This window comes from Pipistrellus hanaki, assembly GCF_964339955.1.
Source record: "Pipistrellus hanaki genome assembly, chromosome: 2".
Lineage (NCBI taxonomy): Eukaryota > Metazoa > Chordata > Mammalia > Chiroptera > Vespertilionidae > Pipistrellus > Pipistrellus hanaki.
In genome coordinates, this window is record NC_140504.1 from 110,540,835 (window position 1) to 110,558,715 (window position 17,881).

Genomic DNA, 17,881 nt, shown 5'->3' on the forward strand with positions numbered 1-17,881 from the left:
GAACAATCTCCCTGAATTACAACTGCAGATGATCAGAAGAGGAGACTATTTACCAAGGATTGCAGAAGCTACTTCAAGACTGGTAGAAAGAGCAAAGTCACAAAAGAGGCTGGCCCTGTTGCCACAGGCAGCAGGTTACCAGAAGGATCTCTCAACTGTGGGAGGTTCCCCCTGAGAGGCATGAGGCAAAGACCCCAGACCATTCTTCCCAAGCAGGCACACCAGAGCCAGGAACCAGTGTCCACATTGCCTCCAGCTATGAAAGGCAGCAGGGGTTCTGTCCACCAAGAAGAGGTGGAGCCTGCTAGAGTCAAAGCCACCCATTTAAAGATCCAATGCACAAAATTTTTGTTTGCAACCACTCACCCTGGGCTTCAGCAGAGGGAGGGGAGTGAGGACTGAAGTCACTTGAAGAGAATCTGAAGTGGCTGGCTTTGGGGAGAGAGGTGGTGGAGCAGCCACCAATGTCACTGTGCTATGTATCCTCCAAAACTGCAGCAGCCCTTTTAATTGGGAGGAACAATACCCTCTGAGCAGCATCAGCCTAGGGAAAAGCATCTACCCCCACCCTTTGGAATTCTGCATGTTAAGCCCCACAGCTCAGCAGCATAGGCTGGGGGTTAGAAAGCTGGATAGTTTTAAGGGACACAGTGAATAGCTTAGGGGCAAGGCCATTCCCTCCATTTCCATGGGAGATCCAAAACAAGCACCACTCCCCTCACACAGCTTCTAGCAAACCTAGCCTCTGGGCTCCCTAGGCTCCAATAGCCTGACTACTAAGGGTTCTGCTCTGCTACAGTCAGGGAAAAATATAGGTCAAACTCAGGTATGTGGCGGGGGTGGGGGTGGGGGGGGAGGGTGGAGTGCAGAGAAACACACGCATAATCATTCCTGAAATCAGAACAGCACCCTACCTCATAATCCAGTGGCCACATCCTATCAGTTCACCAGAGGCTCTTTCAGTTATTTTTTTCAGTGTCCAAGCTTGACAGCCAGGTAACATCTACAGGCAGGCAGAGATGGATCATGGGGAGCCTTGGGATATTTCCTGACTCTCTTCTGGGGGACTGCATGCGCAGTGAAGCAAGCTATGGATGGCACAGGCTCCGGCATGGAGAGAAGAGGGCCTGCCAGCCATGGTGCGCCGGCAGTCCCCCTTCTCTGCACTTGAGCTGCAGAGGAAACACCTTTTCTAACCGCTCATTGGCTAAGCTCCTAGTATGCCACTTACAGTGTTCTTGGTAACTTGGGTAATAAGAATCCAAGAAGGTGATATAGAGTTTTTCCACTTCACTCCTGGAGGAAAAAATGAAAGTCTGCTGCTGGAGAAGCTAAGAAATGTCATATCCTGTCCTAGCTTGTTTGGCTCAGTGGATAGAGCCTTGGCCTGCAGACCGCAGGGTCCATGTTCGATTATGGTCCAAGGCATGTACCTAGGTTGCAAGCTCCTCCCTGGCCAGGGCCCAGGTCAGGGCTCATGCAGGAAGCAACCAATCAAAGTGTCCCTCTCACATTGATGTTTCTCTCTGTCTTTCCCTCTCTCTTCCACGCTCTCTAAAAATCAATGGAAAAATATCCTCAGGTGAGGATAGAAGAAAGAAAGGAAAGAAGGAAGGAAGGAAGGAAGGAAGGAAGGAAGGAAGGAAGGAAGGAAGGAAGGAAGGAAGGAAGGTAGGTCATATCCTATGAAAGAGACATCTTGAAAATGCCTAAAGAAATTTGTCATTTTTTTCATGGTGAAGGGACTGGAGTCCGAGTTGATGAAAACACCATGGCAGCTGCAGCGGCCAGCAGTGACAGCAGCAGCGGGGTGATGGAGGCAGCGCCTTCCCCTGATCAACCCCGTCACCTCCTGCAGAGGGAGGCCAGACTGTAGCTTAGGATGGGGAATAGGCCCAAGCTGTCAGTAAGACATCCCCTGAGGGCTTCAGGACTGTGACAGGGGTCAGGCTGGCCTGAGGGAACCCTCCCCAAAGTTTAGGAATTTCATGCATCAGGCCTCTAGTCAATAGATAAAGAAAAAGCATTTTATAAAACCTAGCACCTATTTATGATAAAAACTGAGCAAAGTGGGAATAGAGGGATCATAGTTCAACATATAAAGGCCATATATGAAAAACCTACAGCCAACATCATACTCAATGGGCAAAAACTAAAAGCACTCCCCTTAAAGTCAGAAACAACATAGGAATATCTGCTTTCACCACTCTTGTTCAATATAGTACTGGAAGTCCTAGCCACGGTGATAAAATAAGAGAAAAAGTAAAAAATATCCAAATTAGAAAGGATTAACTTGCTTTTCACACATGACATGATATTGTACATAGGAAACCCTAAAGACTCCACCAAAATACTACTATATATAATTAAGTAAATTCGACAAAATAGTAGGATATAAAATTAATAACCAGAAATCAGTGGCATTTTATACACCAATAATGAACTATCAGCCAGAGATACTAATACAATAATGCCATTACTATTGCAGCAACAACAAAGAAATAAGGTATTTAGGAATAAACTTAACCAAGGGGATAAAAGACCTACACTCAGAAAACTATAGGACATTGAAGAAAGAAACAGAAAAGTGGAAGCTTATACCATTTTCATGAATTGAAAGAATTTAACATAATTAAAATGTCTACATTACCCAAAGCAATCTATAGATTCAACACAATTCCTATTAAAATACCAACTGCATATTTCACAGATCTAGAACAAATAACCCAAATATTTATATAGTACTAAGAAAAGACACTAAATAGCATCAGCAATCTTGAGGAAGAAAACAAAGTTGGAGGGATCACAATATAGAATAACAAACTAAGAATTCATTATACTCAAAATAGCCTGGCACTGGCACAAGAGCAGGGATACAGATCAGTAGAAAACAACAGAGAACCCAGAAATCAGCCCACATCTTTATGGTAAATTAATATTCTACAAAGGAGACAAGAGCATAAAATGGAGTAAGCAAAGTCTTTTTTAATAAGTAGAGTTTCAAAAACTGGAAAGGTACATGCAAAAAATAAAAATAAACCTAGACCACCAAATAACAATATACATAAGAATAAACTAAAAATGAATAAGAGACTCAAATGTAAGTCACAAAATAATAAAAATACCAGAAGACATGGGCAGTAAAATCTAATACATCTCTCATAGCAACACTTTTGCTGATATATCTCTTCAGGCAAAGAGAACAAAAGAAAAAATAAACAAATGAACTACATCAAACTAAAAACCTTCTGTACAGAAGAAGAAAATGTCAACAAAATGAAAAGGAAACCTGCTATATGGGAGAACATATTCAATAATGATACATCTAATAAGGATGAATCACCAAAATATATTAAGAACTTATGCAACTCACACCAAGAATACAAACAATATAATTTTAAAAGTGGGCAAAGAACCTAAATAGACATTTTTCTAAAGAAGATGTACAAATGGCCAATAGATATGTGAAAAAAAATGCTTAAATGTCACTAACCAGACATAATCAGAGATGCAAATTAAAACTAGATTGAGGAATCACCTGACACTTGTCAGAATAGCAACCATCAATAAGTCAACAAACAACAAGTGCTAGTGAGAATGTTCAAAAAAGGGAACTGTAGAACACTGCTGCTATGAATGCAGACTAATGTAGCAACTGTAGAAAAGAGTATGGAGTTTCCTCAAAAAATAAAAAATGGAACTGGCATTTGACTCAGCAATCCCACTTCTGGAATATAGTCTAAGAATCTTGAAACATTAATCAGAAAGAATATATGTACCCCTATGTTCATTACAGTGTTATTTATAATAGCTAAGATCTGAAAACAGCCCAAGGGCCCATCAGTAGATATATAAGTGGATAAAAAGAGCTGTGGTACATTTAAACAATGAAATACAATGTGGCTTTAAAAAGGAAGGAACTCTTACCTTTTGTGACCGCATGGGTGGACGTAGAGAATATAATGCTAAATAAAATAAGCCAGTTAGAAAAAGATAAATACTACATGATCTCACTTATATGTGAAATCTAGTGAACAAAATAAACTGATGAACAAACTAGAACCAGAGGCAGGGATACATGGAATAAATTGACAGATGTCAGAGCAGAGGGTAATGTGGAGTACTGGATAACAGAAGGTGAAAGAATAGCCACAGAACACATATACATAGCCCAGAGATCCAGACAATAGAGTAATGAAGCCCAGGGGAGGGGTAGCCAGAGCTTGGTGGAGGTGGGTAAAGGTAGTGAGAGAAGATGGGGAACATGTGTAATAGTGTCAAGAAGGAAGAAAGGAAGGATGGGAGGGGGAGGGGGAGGGGGAGGGGGAGGGAGAGGGAGAGGGAGAGGGGGAGGGAAAGGGAGAGGGAGAGCACTAGAAGACTAGAAGGGCAATGGTGGAAGAGGGGAAAGAGATGAAAGATCCTAAAATTGAGCTTTACCATTAGTGTGAGTGGTGAGGAAGTTCCTTAGACATTTGGGATAGGCCATGTGCTTCCACCAGAGAACTCTAAATTGAAATCAGAAGCATTAATCCACCTACCAGTATCTCATTTCCCATGTACTATTAGTTCTCATATATATAGCTCCTTCTTGCACCTAACGGGGTCAAGCAGAGTTTGAAACTTATTGGATCTTACTTATGTCTTGACATCCTCTTCAGATTCATCTTGTTTGCGACTCCCTGTACTTCCTGGACCTGTATGTCTATTTCCCTCAGCAGTTTAGGGAAGTTTTCCATCATTATTTTTTCAAATAGGTTTTCAATTTCTTGCTCTTTCCCATCCCCTTCCAAATTCTTCTTGCAAATGCTTGAAGTTGTCCCAGAAGTTCCTTACATTATTCTCATTTTTTGAGGATTCTTTTTTCTATTTGCTGTTCTGATTGGGTGTTTTTTGCTTCCTTATATTAACTATTAGAGGCCCTATGCATGAAAATTCATGCAAGAGGTCTTCCTTCCCCCAGCTTCCCACACTGGCTTAGCTCTGGCACCTGGGCTGGCTTCCCTCAAGCCGTCCACAGGCATCCAGAATGGAGATGGCTTCATCAGGAAGGAGGTCCAGAATGATGTCCAAAAGGATGTCAGGTCTAATTAGCATATTACCCTTTTATTATTATAGATTGCTATTTTGATTCTTGGCTTCATCTACTCTACTGTTGATTCCCTGAAAAATAATCTTTGTTTCCTTTACTGAATCTTATTTCTGACTGTTTCTATTTTATGGTTTCATGTCCTTTATTATGCTGCTGAAATTCTCTCTAAGTTCATCTACTGTTCCACTAAGTTCAAGAAGCATCCTTTAATCAGTTTTTTGAATTCTGCATCCAGGAGATTGCTTGTCTCCATTTCATTTTAAATTTTTTTTTTTTCTGGCGTTTTGTTCTGTTCTTTCACTTGGGACATATTTCTCTATCTCCTCATTTTGGCTGCCTCCCTGTGTTTGTTTCTATGTATTAGGTAGAGCTATTTGTTAGCCAGGTTCATTAGAGACAAAGAGAGAGTCTTAAAAAGCAGCAAGAGAAAAGCAGTTGGTTACTTACAAACGAGTTCCCAAAAAACTATCAACTAACTTCTCAATGGAGACTTTGCAGGTTAGAAGGTATTATCAAGAAATATTCAAAGTGATGAAAAGCAAGAACCTATTGATACAACGAAAATTACTCTACCTAGCAAGACTATCATTTAGAATTGAAGGACATATATGTAGCTTTCCACACACAAAAAACTAGTATTACATGAAATCTGAAAGTGTCTTCTTCAAGAAGAAGGAACAAAATAAGATAGAAAATATGAATAAAATGACAATAAATACATATCTATCAACAATTGAAAAAAAAAAACACAAAATAAATGAACAAGCAGGATAGGAACAGACTCATAGATACAGAAAACATTTTGATGGTTGCCAGATGAGAGTGGAGGATGGTGGGTTGGTGGATAAAAAAGGTGAAGGGATTAAGAAGTACAAATTTCCTGGTTTGGCTTAGTAGATAGTCAGCCTGTGGACTGAAGAGTCCTGGGTTCAATTCCGGTTCAATTCCTATCTCCTGAATACCCCCTACATATGTCCAGTAGGGGATATTCAGGAGGCATCCGATCAATGGTTCTCTCTCATCATTGATGTTTCTATCTCTCTCTCTCTTCCTCTCCAAAATCAACAAAAATATATTTTTTAAAAAAAAAATACAAATTGGTAGTAACAGAATAGTCCTAGGGGTGTAAAGTACAGCTTAGGGAATATAGTCAATAATGTTCTAATAACTATGGAGGGAGTCAGATGGGTAAAATGTTTATCAGGATGATAACTTAGTAAGTAATATGTCCAATTACACCTGAAACTAATATAATATTGTACATCAACTATAATTTAAAAAAAATTATAACGATTAAAAAAAGAAGTGTTGGATCTTTTGGTCAAAATCCTATCTCCTAGCTTCCAATCCCTCATTATCATCCTTAAGACTGAATTTATTTTATGCTTTCTTATTGAAGACATTAAACTCATTTACAATCTTACCACACATACGCGAATGCATGCACAGACACACACAGACACAGACACAGACACACACACACACACACACACACACACACACACCAACCAAAGGTCCAGTGGATGAAATTCGTGCACAGGGTGGGGGTGTCTGTCCCTCAGCCTAACCTACACCCTCTTCAATCTGGGACCCCTTGAGGGATGTCCGATGGACAGTCGGACATCTCTCTCACAATCTAGGACTGCTGGTTACCAACTGCTCTCCTGCCTGCCTTCCTGATTACCTCTAATCACTTCTGCCTACCAGCCTGATTACCCCCTAACCACTCTTATGCCAGCCTGATTGATGCTTAACTGCTCCCCTGCCAGCCTGTTTGCCCCCAACTTCCCTCCTCTGCAGTCCTGGGCAACCCTAACTGACCTCCCCTGCAAGCTTGATTGCCCCCAACTGCCCTCCCTTGCAGGCTTGATCCCTCACAACTGCCCTCCATTGCAGGCCTGGTGCCTCCCAACTGGCCTCCCCTGCTTGCTTAATTGTCCACAACTGCCCTCCCTTGCAGGTCTGGTCCCTCCCAACTGCCCTCTCCTGCTGGCCATCTTGTGGTGGCCATCTTGTGTCCACATGGGGGCAGGATCTTTGACCACATAGTGGCAGCCATCTTGTGTGTTGGAGTGATGGTCAATCTACTCTTTTATTAGATAAGATACTAGAGGCCCAGTGTACAAATTCATGCATGGGTGGGTTTTGGCCAGCCTGCTCCAGATTAGGGTGGGAAGGGGGGCCTGATTGGGGGCAGGGCTATCTGGAGGGAGGGGTCGCGGGTGGTTGGCAGGCTTGACCCACCCTGACCAAGGACTGGTTTGGGAGAAGAGCCTCCCCCCTATTGAGCCAGTTGGCCACCCTGAGTGCGTGTCATAGCGTCTGGCCGTCCCCATCATTCCAGTGTTCTGGGCGCTTGGCTTTTATATACACAGATATATATTCAAATTGGAAAAAAAATATTAAGACTTATAGTAGAAATCAGACTGACAAAAATAAGACAGAGCTTGGCTGCCATGGCTCAGTGATTGAGCACTGACCTATGAATAAGAAAGTCATGGTGGTTCCATTGCTGACCAGGGCACATGCCCAGATTTGCAGGCTTGATCCCCAATGTGGGGTGTACAGGAGGCAATTGATCAATGATGCTCTCTCATTGATAGTTCTATCTCTCTCTCTCCCCCCCATCCTCTCTGAAATCAATACAAATATATTTTTTAAAAATAAGAATTATATTAAAAATGGCAAAATCTTAACACAGAAATGTCCAATTATTTGCCCTAAATCATACAATTAAGTTCACTGTTAACTAGTGAACCAACATTTATTTTCTATCCTCTCAAACACAATCCCACATAGCTTGCCACTAGTACTTTCACTGAATAAATGCAAACTATCCTATGCCAATCATGCTTTCACATTCCTCTTGCTATTATTGAGAGATCTTGTTCTGACCAATAATATCTGAGAAAAGATCTACTAGAGCTACTTCAAGAAAAAGTCTCCATACTTTTAAGGATACACAAAAAGACACGGCATCTTCCTGCCTTTAGAAATTACTTTTATTTTTCATTGTAAATAATTATTGTTTCAATACTAGAAATTGCCTAAAGCTATTTTGCAATTATAAAGGAAATCAATGTTATACAACAGAAGAGCAAACCCAGGTTCCTTACACCTTGGTGACATACACTATTGTGTTACTGACTCAACCTTTCATGGAGTCTACCATCTCTGGACTTTGTATATTATGAGAAAATAAATTTTTATGTTTAAGCCAAAATCAATTTTCATTTTCTGTTACTTACAGCTGAAGGCATCCTGAGTCAATATATGCCTAAATATGATCTTTTACACAAACAACTCAAAATAAATGTGAAATAGAAGATCTGGAAAAACAAACAAAAGAAATGACAATGCCAAGAGCAATGAAGCTCTATGAGGAACTTATCTGCAAAAGCAGAGATGACTCATCACAGTATTTATAATGGGCTCAAAAGTAGTAAGTAGTGGTTTAGAGCTCAGGCTCTGGGTTCAATCTTGAACTTTGCTAGATTTGTCTGTGTAACCTTGTCAAAGTAATATAACTTCTCTATGGTTTTATTTATCATGAGATTAATCCTACCTAATAAAAGAGTAATATGCAAATTAACCCTAACTCTGCTACACCCACAAGCCATGCTCACCAGCCAATCATAGTGAGTATGCAAATTAACCCCAACCACAAGGAGCATGACAGAGACTTGGGTTTCCCCCGCAATAGAGGAAGCCAAGCTTAAGCAGCCCTGGCCAGCCTAGGTCTCTACTCCAGGATACAAAGTCTCAATTATAGAAGATAAACAAATCCAAACAGATATGGCTGCATCAGAGCGAGCAGGGGACTTGGCTCTGCTGCAGACTACAAACTTTTAATTGTAGAAGGTAAATAAATTCTAGCCAAAACCAGTTTGGCTCAGTGGATAGAGTGTCAGCCTGTGGACTAAAAGGTCCTGGGTTCGATTCCAGTCAAGGGCATGTACCTTGGTTGCGGGCACATCCCCAGTAGAGGGTGTGCAAGAGGCAGCTGATCGATGATTCTCAGTCATCAATATTTCTAACTCTATATCCCTCTCTCTTCCTCTCTGTAAAAAAATCAATTAAAAAAATAAAATAAAATAAATTCTAGATACCAGGGCCTCTGCTTGGGTCACTGGGGGCATGGCTGGCCTGCAAACCACCACAGGGCCTTTCCCCAGGTCACCCCACACCCCAAGGGAACCCCTACCCTGAACCAGGACACCCTTCAAGGCAAACCAGCTGGCCCCCAACCATGCACCAGGCCTCTATCTTATCTAATAAATGAGTAATATGCAGATTGACCATCACTCCAACATACAAGATGGCTGCCCCCAAATGGTCAAAGATCCTGCCCCCATGTGAACACAAGATAGCCACCACAAGATGGCCAGCAGGAGAGGACAGTTGGAGGGACCAGGCCTGCAAGGGAAAGCAGTTGAGAGAGACCAGGCCTGCAAGAAAGGGAAGTTAGGGGTGACCAGGCTGGCAGAGGAGGGAATTTGGGGGCAAGCAGGCTGGCAGGGGAACTGTTAGACATCAATCAGGCTGGCATGGGAGTGATTAGAGGGTGATCAGGCTGGCAGGTAGAAGCAGTTAGGGGCCATCAGGAAGGTAGGCAGGTGAGCAGTTGGGAGCCAGCAGTCCTGGATTGTCAGAGGAATGTCTGACTGCCCGTTTAGACCCGATCCCATCTAAACGGGCAGTTGAAAATTCCTCGAGGGGTCCCAGATTGGAGAGAGTGCAAGCTGGGCTAAGGGAAAACCCCCACCTCGTGCACGAATTTCATGCACCAGGCCTCTAGTGGGATCATAACATCTTCCTCTTAGGAATGTTTAAGGATGATAGTAGATAATGCATGTGGAAGGCTTAGCAATTTCTGATGCAGAACAAATGCTCATAAAAGTTATGTGTTAATTTTATTATTTATACTTAGTTTTTTATATTTTATAAACTATTTTCTTAAGTATTATATTTGATCCTCATAAAAACATAGTGTTTTATATCATATATTTCCATATTAAAGTGAAGAAATAGCCTCAGAGAGGTTCTTTGTAAATTGTCAAGATTTGAACCTGGTACTCTTATCTATAATAATTAAAGTGTAATATGTTAATTAGACCGGACGTCTTTCTGGATGAAGCTGGGGCTGCAAGGAAAGCCTGGGTCCTGGGTGCCTGCCTGTGGCCGGAGGGAAGTCCAGGTCCTGGGTTCCAGAGAGAGGCCAGTGCTGGCAGTCCGGAGAAGGAAGGTTTACTCTGCATAACTTTGTGTATCAGACCTCTAGTTTTCAAATAAAGAACCAGAGAATCTTAGGTATAAAATAAAACCACAACTACAAATCTAGAAAGTTAGAAATTTAGGAGGAAAATTGTTTTAGAATGTGGAAAATTGCTAATGGTCTTAAAAACAATGCTAGGTAAGAAAAAGCACTATGTCAATGGATAGTTAGACAGTAAAAGTTAGCTCACAATAACAGGACTTTACGGTCTAACTCACCAAGTGAAGTGATGGCTTATCAAGTCAATAGGTGAATTCTGAGTAATTAAAACTAAATCTACATTTTAACACGTTAAGCAAGTGCCATGTCAGTCACCAGTGATTAACACTATACTTTCCATCTGGACCAATCAGTCACTGGTGCTGCCAATATATTGGTGAAATAAAAGACTTGGCACTTAACATGTTAAATGTAATAACATGGAATTGGAGAATGAAAGTAACATATATTCTATTATAAATTCATGAAATCTTTTCACTAAAGAATCACAAAAATTTCAGCTTTCTATTACATAGTAGTATTAAGTATAGACTTAAATCTAAACCTATAAAGTTTTAAGACTATGTCATGGAAAGATCCAGATATAATGAATGGTCAGATAAAACTAACAAGAATATTCTTAACAGATCAGCTTCACTTTCAAGTATGAGAAGAATTTGCAGTAATGACCCATGAGCAAGAAAAACAAAATTTTGAGAAAAAACTCTCACCACCCCACATGGAATGAGACCTGATTGTAGTTTTATTACTTTGTGTTTTCATGAACAGAATATGTTTTCATGATTTGACTAGTGGAAAGAAGAAAGGTGGAGAAGGCTACCCCCAGTAAAAAGGGTTTATATAGTTCTTTTGAGAATGTGTATATTATACACAATTATTTTATTAAAATGTTAACATATTTTTGGTATGTTAAATACTATGAACTTGTTTTCGGTTGCTTGTGTGCTGTTGTTTTCTTGTTGTTTTTTCAGTCTGATATAGTTTCTGCACTTAAACACTTTATCATACTCCACAAATTTGTTTTGGTAAAATTTCTAAAAGGTAAATTTATCTAAGGCTCCTCTCTTGCAAAGACTTATTTTGCCACCTTTCTTTGTTTTCTAAATGTAGCAAGAAAAGTGGTCACTTTTTCTTTTTATTGGAAAGCCAAATTGAAGAGAAGGAAATCAGATTTGTTTTGCCCATAAAGCCCATCCTATATAATAAAATCCTAATATGCAAATCCACCAAACAGAGGAACAACCGGTTGCTATGATGCACACTGACCACCAGGGGGCAGAGACTCATCACAGAAGCTTCCCCCTGGTGGTCAGTGCTGCTCCTTAGCGCTGCCCGAGAGGTGGGAAAAGCTCCCACCACCATCGCTGTGTTTACTAGCCATGAACCTGACTTCTCATTGCAAGCAGATGGTAAGGAGCAAAGGGTCCTGGACTGCAAGAGAGCCTCAGCCGACAGTCAGACATCCCCCGAGTGGTCTCAGACTGTGAGAGGGTGCAGGTCAGGCTGAGGGAATCCCCCCACCAGTGTACAAAATTGCATGCACTGGGCCCCTAGTGTGGAAATAAAATAGGTAATAGTGGTACATCAATTGACTATTCTAGATAGCCATCCCAGATAACAGTTTTACAAAACAAGTTGGAAATCATACACAAACAGAGGAAAAGCTCCATTTTTATGCTCTCACTCCCAAATATGTACTATCTCTAAAAACATTATTTATACATATCCTCATATTAGGCATATTAGTCAATTAAGAGAGAAAAACTACTAAATGCTTTATTTAATACAAACCTGATTTTACCTTATTTTTCAGTTGAAATAGTTTGTCTCCATTACACTTTAAGCCATGCAAAGAACACATATATTTGTGACAATCAGTATAATAAGTAGCCCTGGTTGCATGGCTCAGTTGGTTGGAGTGTCATCCTATGCACCAAAAAGGTTGTAGTTTGGGTGCATACAAGAGGCAACCAATCAATGTTTCTCCCTCACATCAATATTTCTCTATTCCTTTCTCTTTCTCTCCCCCACTTGATCTCTCTCTCTCTCTCTAGAATCAATAAACATATTATCAGATTAAAAAAATGGAATATTACTCAGCCATAAAAATGAATGAGTCTTGCCACTTGTAACAAGTGGTACCTAGAAGGTACTATGCTAAGTGAAAAAGCCAGACAGAGAAAGACAAATATGATTTCACCTATGTGTGGAATCTAAAAGCAAAATAAACAAAACAGAAATGGACACATTGATACAGAGAACAAACTGATGGTTGCCAGGAGGAAGAAGAGTGGGGACATGGGCAGAAAACGTGAAGTGATTAAAAGATACAAAGTTCCACTTATAAAATAAATAAATAATAGGAGGTAATGTACAGCATAGGGAATACAGAGAACATTGTAACAACATTGTATGGTGACAGAAGGTTACTAGACTTGTCATTGTAATCACTTCGTAAGTATATATAGATATCAAATCACTATGTTGTACACCTAAAACTAATATAATACTGTATGTCAACTATACTTCAATTTCTTAAAGTATTAGTGATTAAAAATATTAGTGATTAAAATATACTTTTCTTCTTCACAAAATGTAAATTCAAAAAAAACTAAAGAAAGAACTCGTTTGTGCCAAAGGTTTTAAATAATGGGAACATTAATTGGCAGCAAAGTTGACCAGGCTTCAGAAATAACCTTATGTTTCAAGAGTTTGACTAAGTATATAAAACTGCTTACCAACTGGGGGTGGGGGTGGGGGGGAACTGAAGGAAAAGGTGTACTCACTTTTCAATCTCAATGCCAAGTGGATTAGCAGGACGTAGGGACAAGGGAGGAATTCCTTTATTCCTGTCAGTACGCATATCATAATAATTCATTTCATCAACCCACACAGCAGACTGGTCCAAAATACCTAGCAAAAAAGAGGAGTACATCCTTAGTAAAATATAGACACCTCCAGGTACTTCCTAAGTTTTGCAAACTGCTTCAGTTTTTAAGGATCTAAGGTAATTTTTAAGAGAATTGAGGACAAAGAGGCTCTAAATTTTTTTTAATGTCTGGTTATTTAATTAAAAACACTAAAGTCCATTAAATAAAATAAAACACTGAAACCTATTTTTAAATGACAAAAAAATTCCTCTTAGCAAATGGTTTTATTGTACATTAGTCAATAGAGAAGACAAATTAAGCCTCTGATAAAAAGTTCTGCTAAAATTAATGTATTTTACAAAAAAAAGTACAATTTGGTAAATTCTACAATATATACAACAATTCCTTATATAAATAAATCACTCAAAACACCTTCCAAGGAATGCATAGCTTGTGTAATGGAACTGACTCAGATTCATAAACAATGACTGGGCAGTACTTGTGAAAAAATATGACCTCTGAAAATAGCATTATATCCTAATTTGGGTTGTCATTTATGTTGGCATATAACTTACCAGTTTACCACTTCAGGACCTGGGCTATAAGAGAAAATGGGCAAAGTACCAGTGAGTAGAGAGGAAGGGCTAGGAGCTGGGAAGGCTTCATTAATGAATGATATTTGACTCCAGCCAACTTCTAGATGTATGGACCCTTTGTGATCAACTAATTTATCAGCACCCACATTTCTTCCACAATCCAATAGGAGACTCTGTGAGAGGTTATGCTCAAGTCCAAATTCTTCGAAGTTCAGTTAGATAAGCCTTTATTGAGCCTACGCTATGGTAGGCTCTAACAGGAGAGAAATCTGAATAAAATTAGTACTCTCAATATATTTTCTTTGCTGTATAAACATCACATAAAATGATGCTGGATTCTGTCAAAATGTTTGAAGTTCCTCATTTAACTTCACAGTTCTATTTTTAAAGATGTAATAGAAAAATGAGCAAATAAAAACTGTGATATTATACATGTACATACATTTGTATACATGTACATATATAAATTCCATTTTCAACTCCCTTAAATTTCTTAAATTTCTATTTATAAAAAGTATCTTGGAATTTAAGGAAGATATTGCTGCAGAAAAACTCTATACCCTAAGATACAAAACAAAAAACAATTTACAAAATTATTTACTACTAGAGGGCTGGTACACAAAATTTGTGCATGGGGGCGGGAGAGGGGTGTCCCTCAGCCCAGACTGCACCCTCTCCAATCTGGGACCCCATGAGGGATGTCGAACTGCCAGTTTAGGCTCAATCCCAGTGGGATTTGACATCCCTCTCACAATCCAGGACTGCTGGCTCCCAACCACTCACCTGTCTGCCTGCCTGATTGGCCCTAACCACTTCTGCCTGCCAGTCTGATCACCCCTAACCACTCTCCTGCCAGCCAGATCAATGCTTAAATGCTCTCCTACTGGCCCCATTTCCCCTAACTGCCCTCCCCTGCTGGCCTGTTCACTCCTAACTGCACCCTCTCCCCCCGCCAGTCTAGTCGCCCCCAACTGCCCTCCCCTGTTGACCCGGTCACCCATAACTACCCTTCAACTGCCTGCCTGGTCATCCCTAAATGTCCTCCTGTGCAGGCCTGGTCATCCTCAACTGCCCTCCCCTGCATGCCTGATCAACCTAACCGCCCTCCCCTGCTGGCCTGATCACCCACAAGTGCCCTCCCCTGCAGGCCATCTTGTGGCGACCATCTTGTAGATCATTGACCACGTGGGGACAGCCACCTTGTGTGTTGGTGTGATGGTCAATTTGCATATTACTTTTTTATTAGATACAACTCTATACCGAAAGTACAGACTGGGTTTAATTTACTTGCACCTCTGATATTCCTAAAGCATACAAATATGAATACGAATTTGTGCACTGTTGGGGGTCCCTCAGCCAGGCCTGTAGGGATCTGCCCCAGCAGTCCTACATCCCTTGAGGAATGTAGTAGTGCATGAGGCGGCAGGCAGCCAGGGAGGAGCCCGAGTCAGGCCAGGTGCAGCACCACTCTTGCTCATCCCAGCCCTGCTGTGCCTGCCAACTTCATTGCTCTGTAGGATCGCTGAGGCTCCACTATGGTTTCTGCATGCCCATACTAGGGTGATACTGGCATGCCTGTGACCAAGAGGCGGCCACTGGCTCGTGCTCAGTCAGTCTCAATCCTGTTCCGGATGGGGGAGGGGCCTGCAGGAGGAGTGTCAGCAGGAGAGCAAGGCAGTGGTGCTCACCAGCCATGAACCTGGGGTCTGGTGCCCCATGACCTGCAAAGCAGAGCTCCTGCTGTGGGAGCGCACTGACCACCGGGGGGCAGCTCCTGCATTATGCGTCTATCTGCTGGTAGTCTGTGTGTCATAGTACAGGCTGAGCAGTAGCTTAGGCTTTTGTCTATATACTAGTACTAGAGGCCTGAGGCATGAAACTGATGCAAGAGTAGGCCTTCCTTCCCCTGGCTGCTGGCACCAGCTTCCCTCTGGCACCCGTGACCTAGGCTTCCCTCTGGCTGCCAGCAGGCATCAGAGACCTGGCTTTGTCTGGAAAGTTGTCCAGTATAATTAGCATATTATGCTTTTATTATCTATAATAACGAAGACCTAATATGCTAATGGTCAATATGCTGTAATGGGTAATGACCAGGTCATTAGCATATTAGCTGGGGCATTGCTTTGGAGTCAGGGTGGAAGCAGGGAGGCGCCCGGAGGAGTTGGGACCATTCCATAAGGGGAGGGCAGGGGTAAGAGCCTATAGCACCCCCCTCACCAGTCCTTTGCCACCCACCACTCTTACTCTGAGTGACCTGCAGCCCACCTGCCAGGGGAAGGAGCACAGTGCAGCAAGCAAAACCAGCCCGAGGCCACTCGAGGGACTGAGGTTAGCGCCTGAAGTGGCCAGAGAATGCCAGAGGGCTTGGGGACTGGGCCAGGTGCACTGGAGCTCTGCATGGACAGGTTCAGGTGTCAAGGCAGGGTTGCAGGTGGGTGGGCAGCACTGAGCAATTTCGAATCGTGTGCTGGGCTCCTAGTTATAGATATAAAAGGCTAATATAAAAAGTGGTCCCTCAGGAGTTTGACCAGGAGATCAGAAGTTCAATTGCTCACTATGACTTATTCTGACTAACAGGGGGCAGCGCGGAACAAAAAAAGGCCCCAGATGGCAGCCAGAAGGAAGACCCTAGACAGCAGCTGACGGCCCCGATTAGCCCTGATCATTGCCTAGGCATAGGAACCCTACCCATGTATGAATTTCATGCACAGGGCCTGTAGTTTATACAGATTAAGTATTGACCAAGTACAAGATATTATAGGACTAAAAATTGAATAAGACATTATTATTTTGAGAGGGTATGGCCATGCTCTGCAATAGCTATGAGAAAAATAAAGTTTTGGTTAGCAGCATGGCAGTCAATACATGACCTTCAGGTCTCTACCCTTAAAATTACAAGTTGCACAACTATAATTCAACAAAAGATTGATTCTCTGGTAACACAGAAACACATTGTGCATTGAGACATCTAAAGGAGTGTGTATCTCAGTTAACAATAGAGACAGGAGAGGGAGGGGACAAGACAGAGATGAAAGTTCTGAGCACTAGTTGTGGAGGTTTCTTAACAGTTGAAGGGGTGAAGTGCAATCACCACTGGACAAAAAGGAAGGGCAGACACAGCAATGGGGCCTCAGTGGGTGATAGATATTGAGGCTGGGCCCCGAGTCAGGGGCAGAGAAACTGTGCAAAAAGTCAAAGAACTCCACAGCCAGCCAGCACCAAAGGATTTCTCATATGTGGGATCCTGCCCATACCTATGGCCTGACAGGCAGAAAATCCTCACTTGGAAAATCTTTCAAGGACTGAAAAAACTTCCGGCATAAGTCAACTATACTCACTGAAGCTAAATACACAAGGAAGAGTAGAACTTTGGACTAATGAAACCAATACCCCACCAAACCCTCTTCCATTCATCTCTACACAACTAGGTAGAGGCAGCTGAATCCACTCAGAACAGCTTGACTGGCAGCTTCTGGCTACCTGAATGCAGCACTGAGAAATTCAGAAGATCTACAGCCCACCACTCTGAATCCATGGGAGTGGTGCCCCAAGACTCGAAATATTCCACATATTATATTCCACAATGCCCAGGCTATACTGCTGCACAAAAATCCTAGAAGCCCCAGCAGTTAAGAGAAAATAAATACTTGTGCTTTAGCACCACCTACTGTAAAAGAAAAGAAAAAAAATCTACTTATCAACACTGAACACTGAAATGTCAAATACATTTTTAAAAAGTTTTCATTCCCACAAATTCACAGGTAGAGAAATAATCCATCAAGTACAATGAACAACCAAGGTAACAAGGAAGGTCAGAAAGAAAACTTTAAAAATTTTCCAGAAAATAAACTTAAGACACAAAACACTGTGATTTAAATAATAGAGAATTCAAGATTGCAGTTCTAAAAAAAACTCAAGGATAAGAACACTTAGAAAACTAATTCAGTGATCTCAGAAATAAAATCTAAGAACAAAAGGAATACTTCACCAAAAAGACTGACACTAAAAGAACTGCCCACTGAACTACTAGGGACTTCAAACTTCAGAC

General features: G+C 41.4%; 1 protein-coding gene across 6 annotated transcripts in view; it reads right to left on the reverse strand.

Annotated features, from left to right (window-relative positions):
* Positions 1-17,881, reverse strand: part of EXOC2 (exocyst complex component 2) — a 232,775-nt gene that overhangs the window by 162,072 nt on the left and 52,822 nt on the right. For all 6 annotated transcript variants that reach the window (XM_084873313.1, XM_084873310.1, XM_084873311.1 and 3 more), the window contains one exon: positions 13,154-13,280. In XM_084873313.1, coding sequence (XP_084729439.1) covers positions 13,154-13,280 — 127 coding nt within the window. The remainder of the gene's footprint in view (positions 1-13,153; positions 13,281-17,881) is intronic.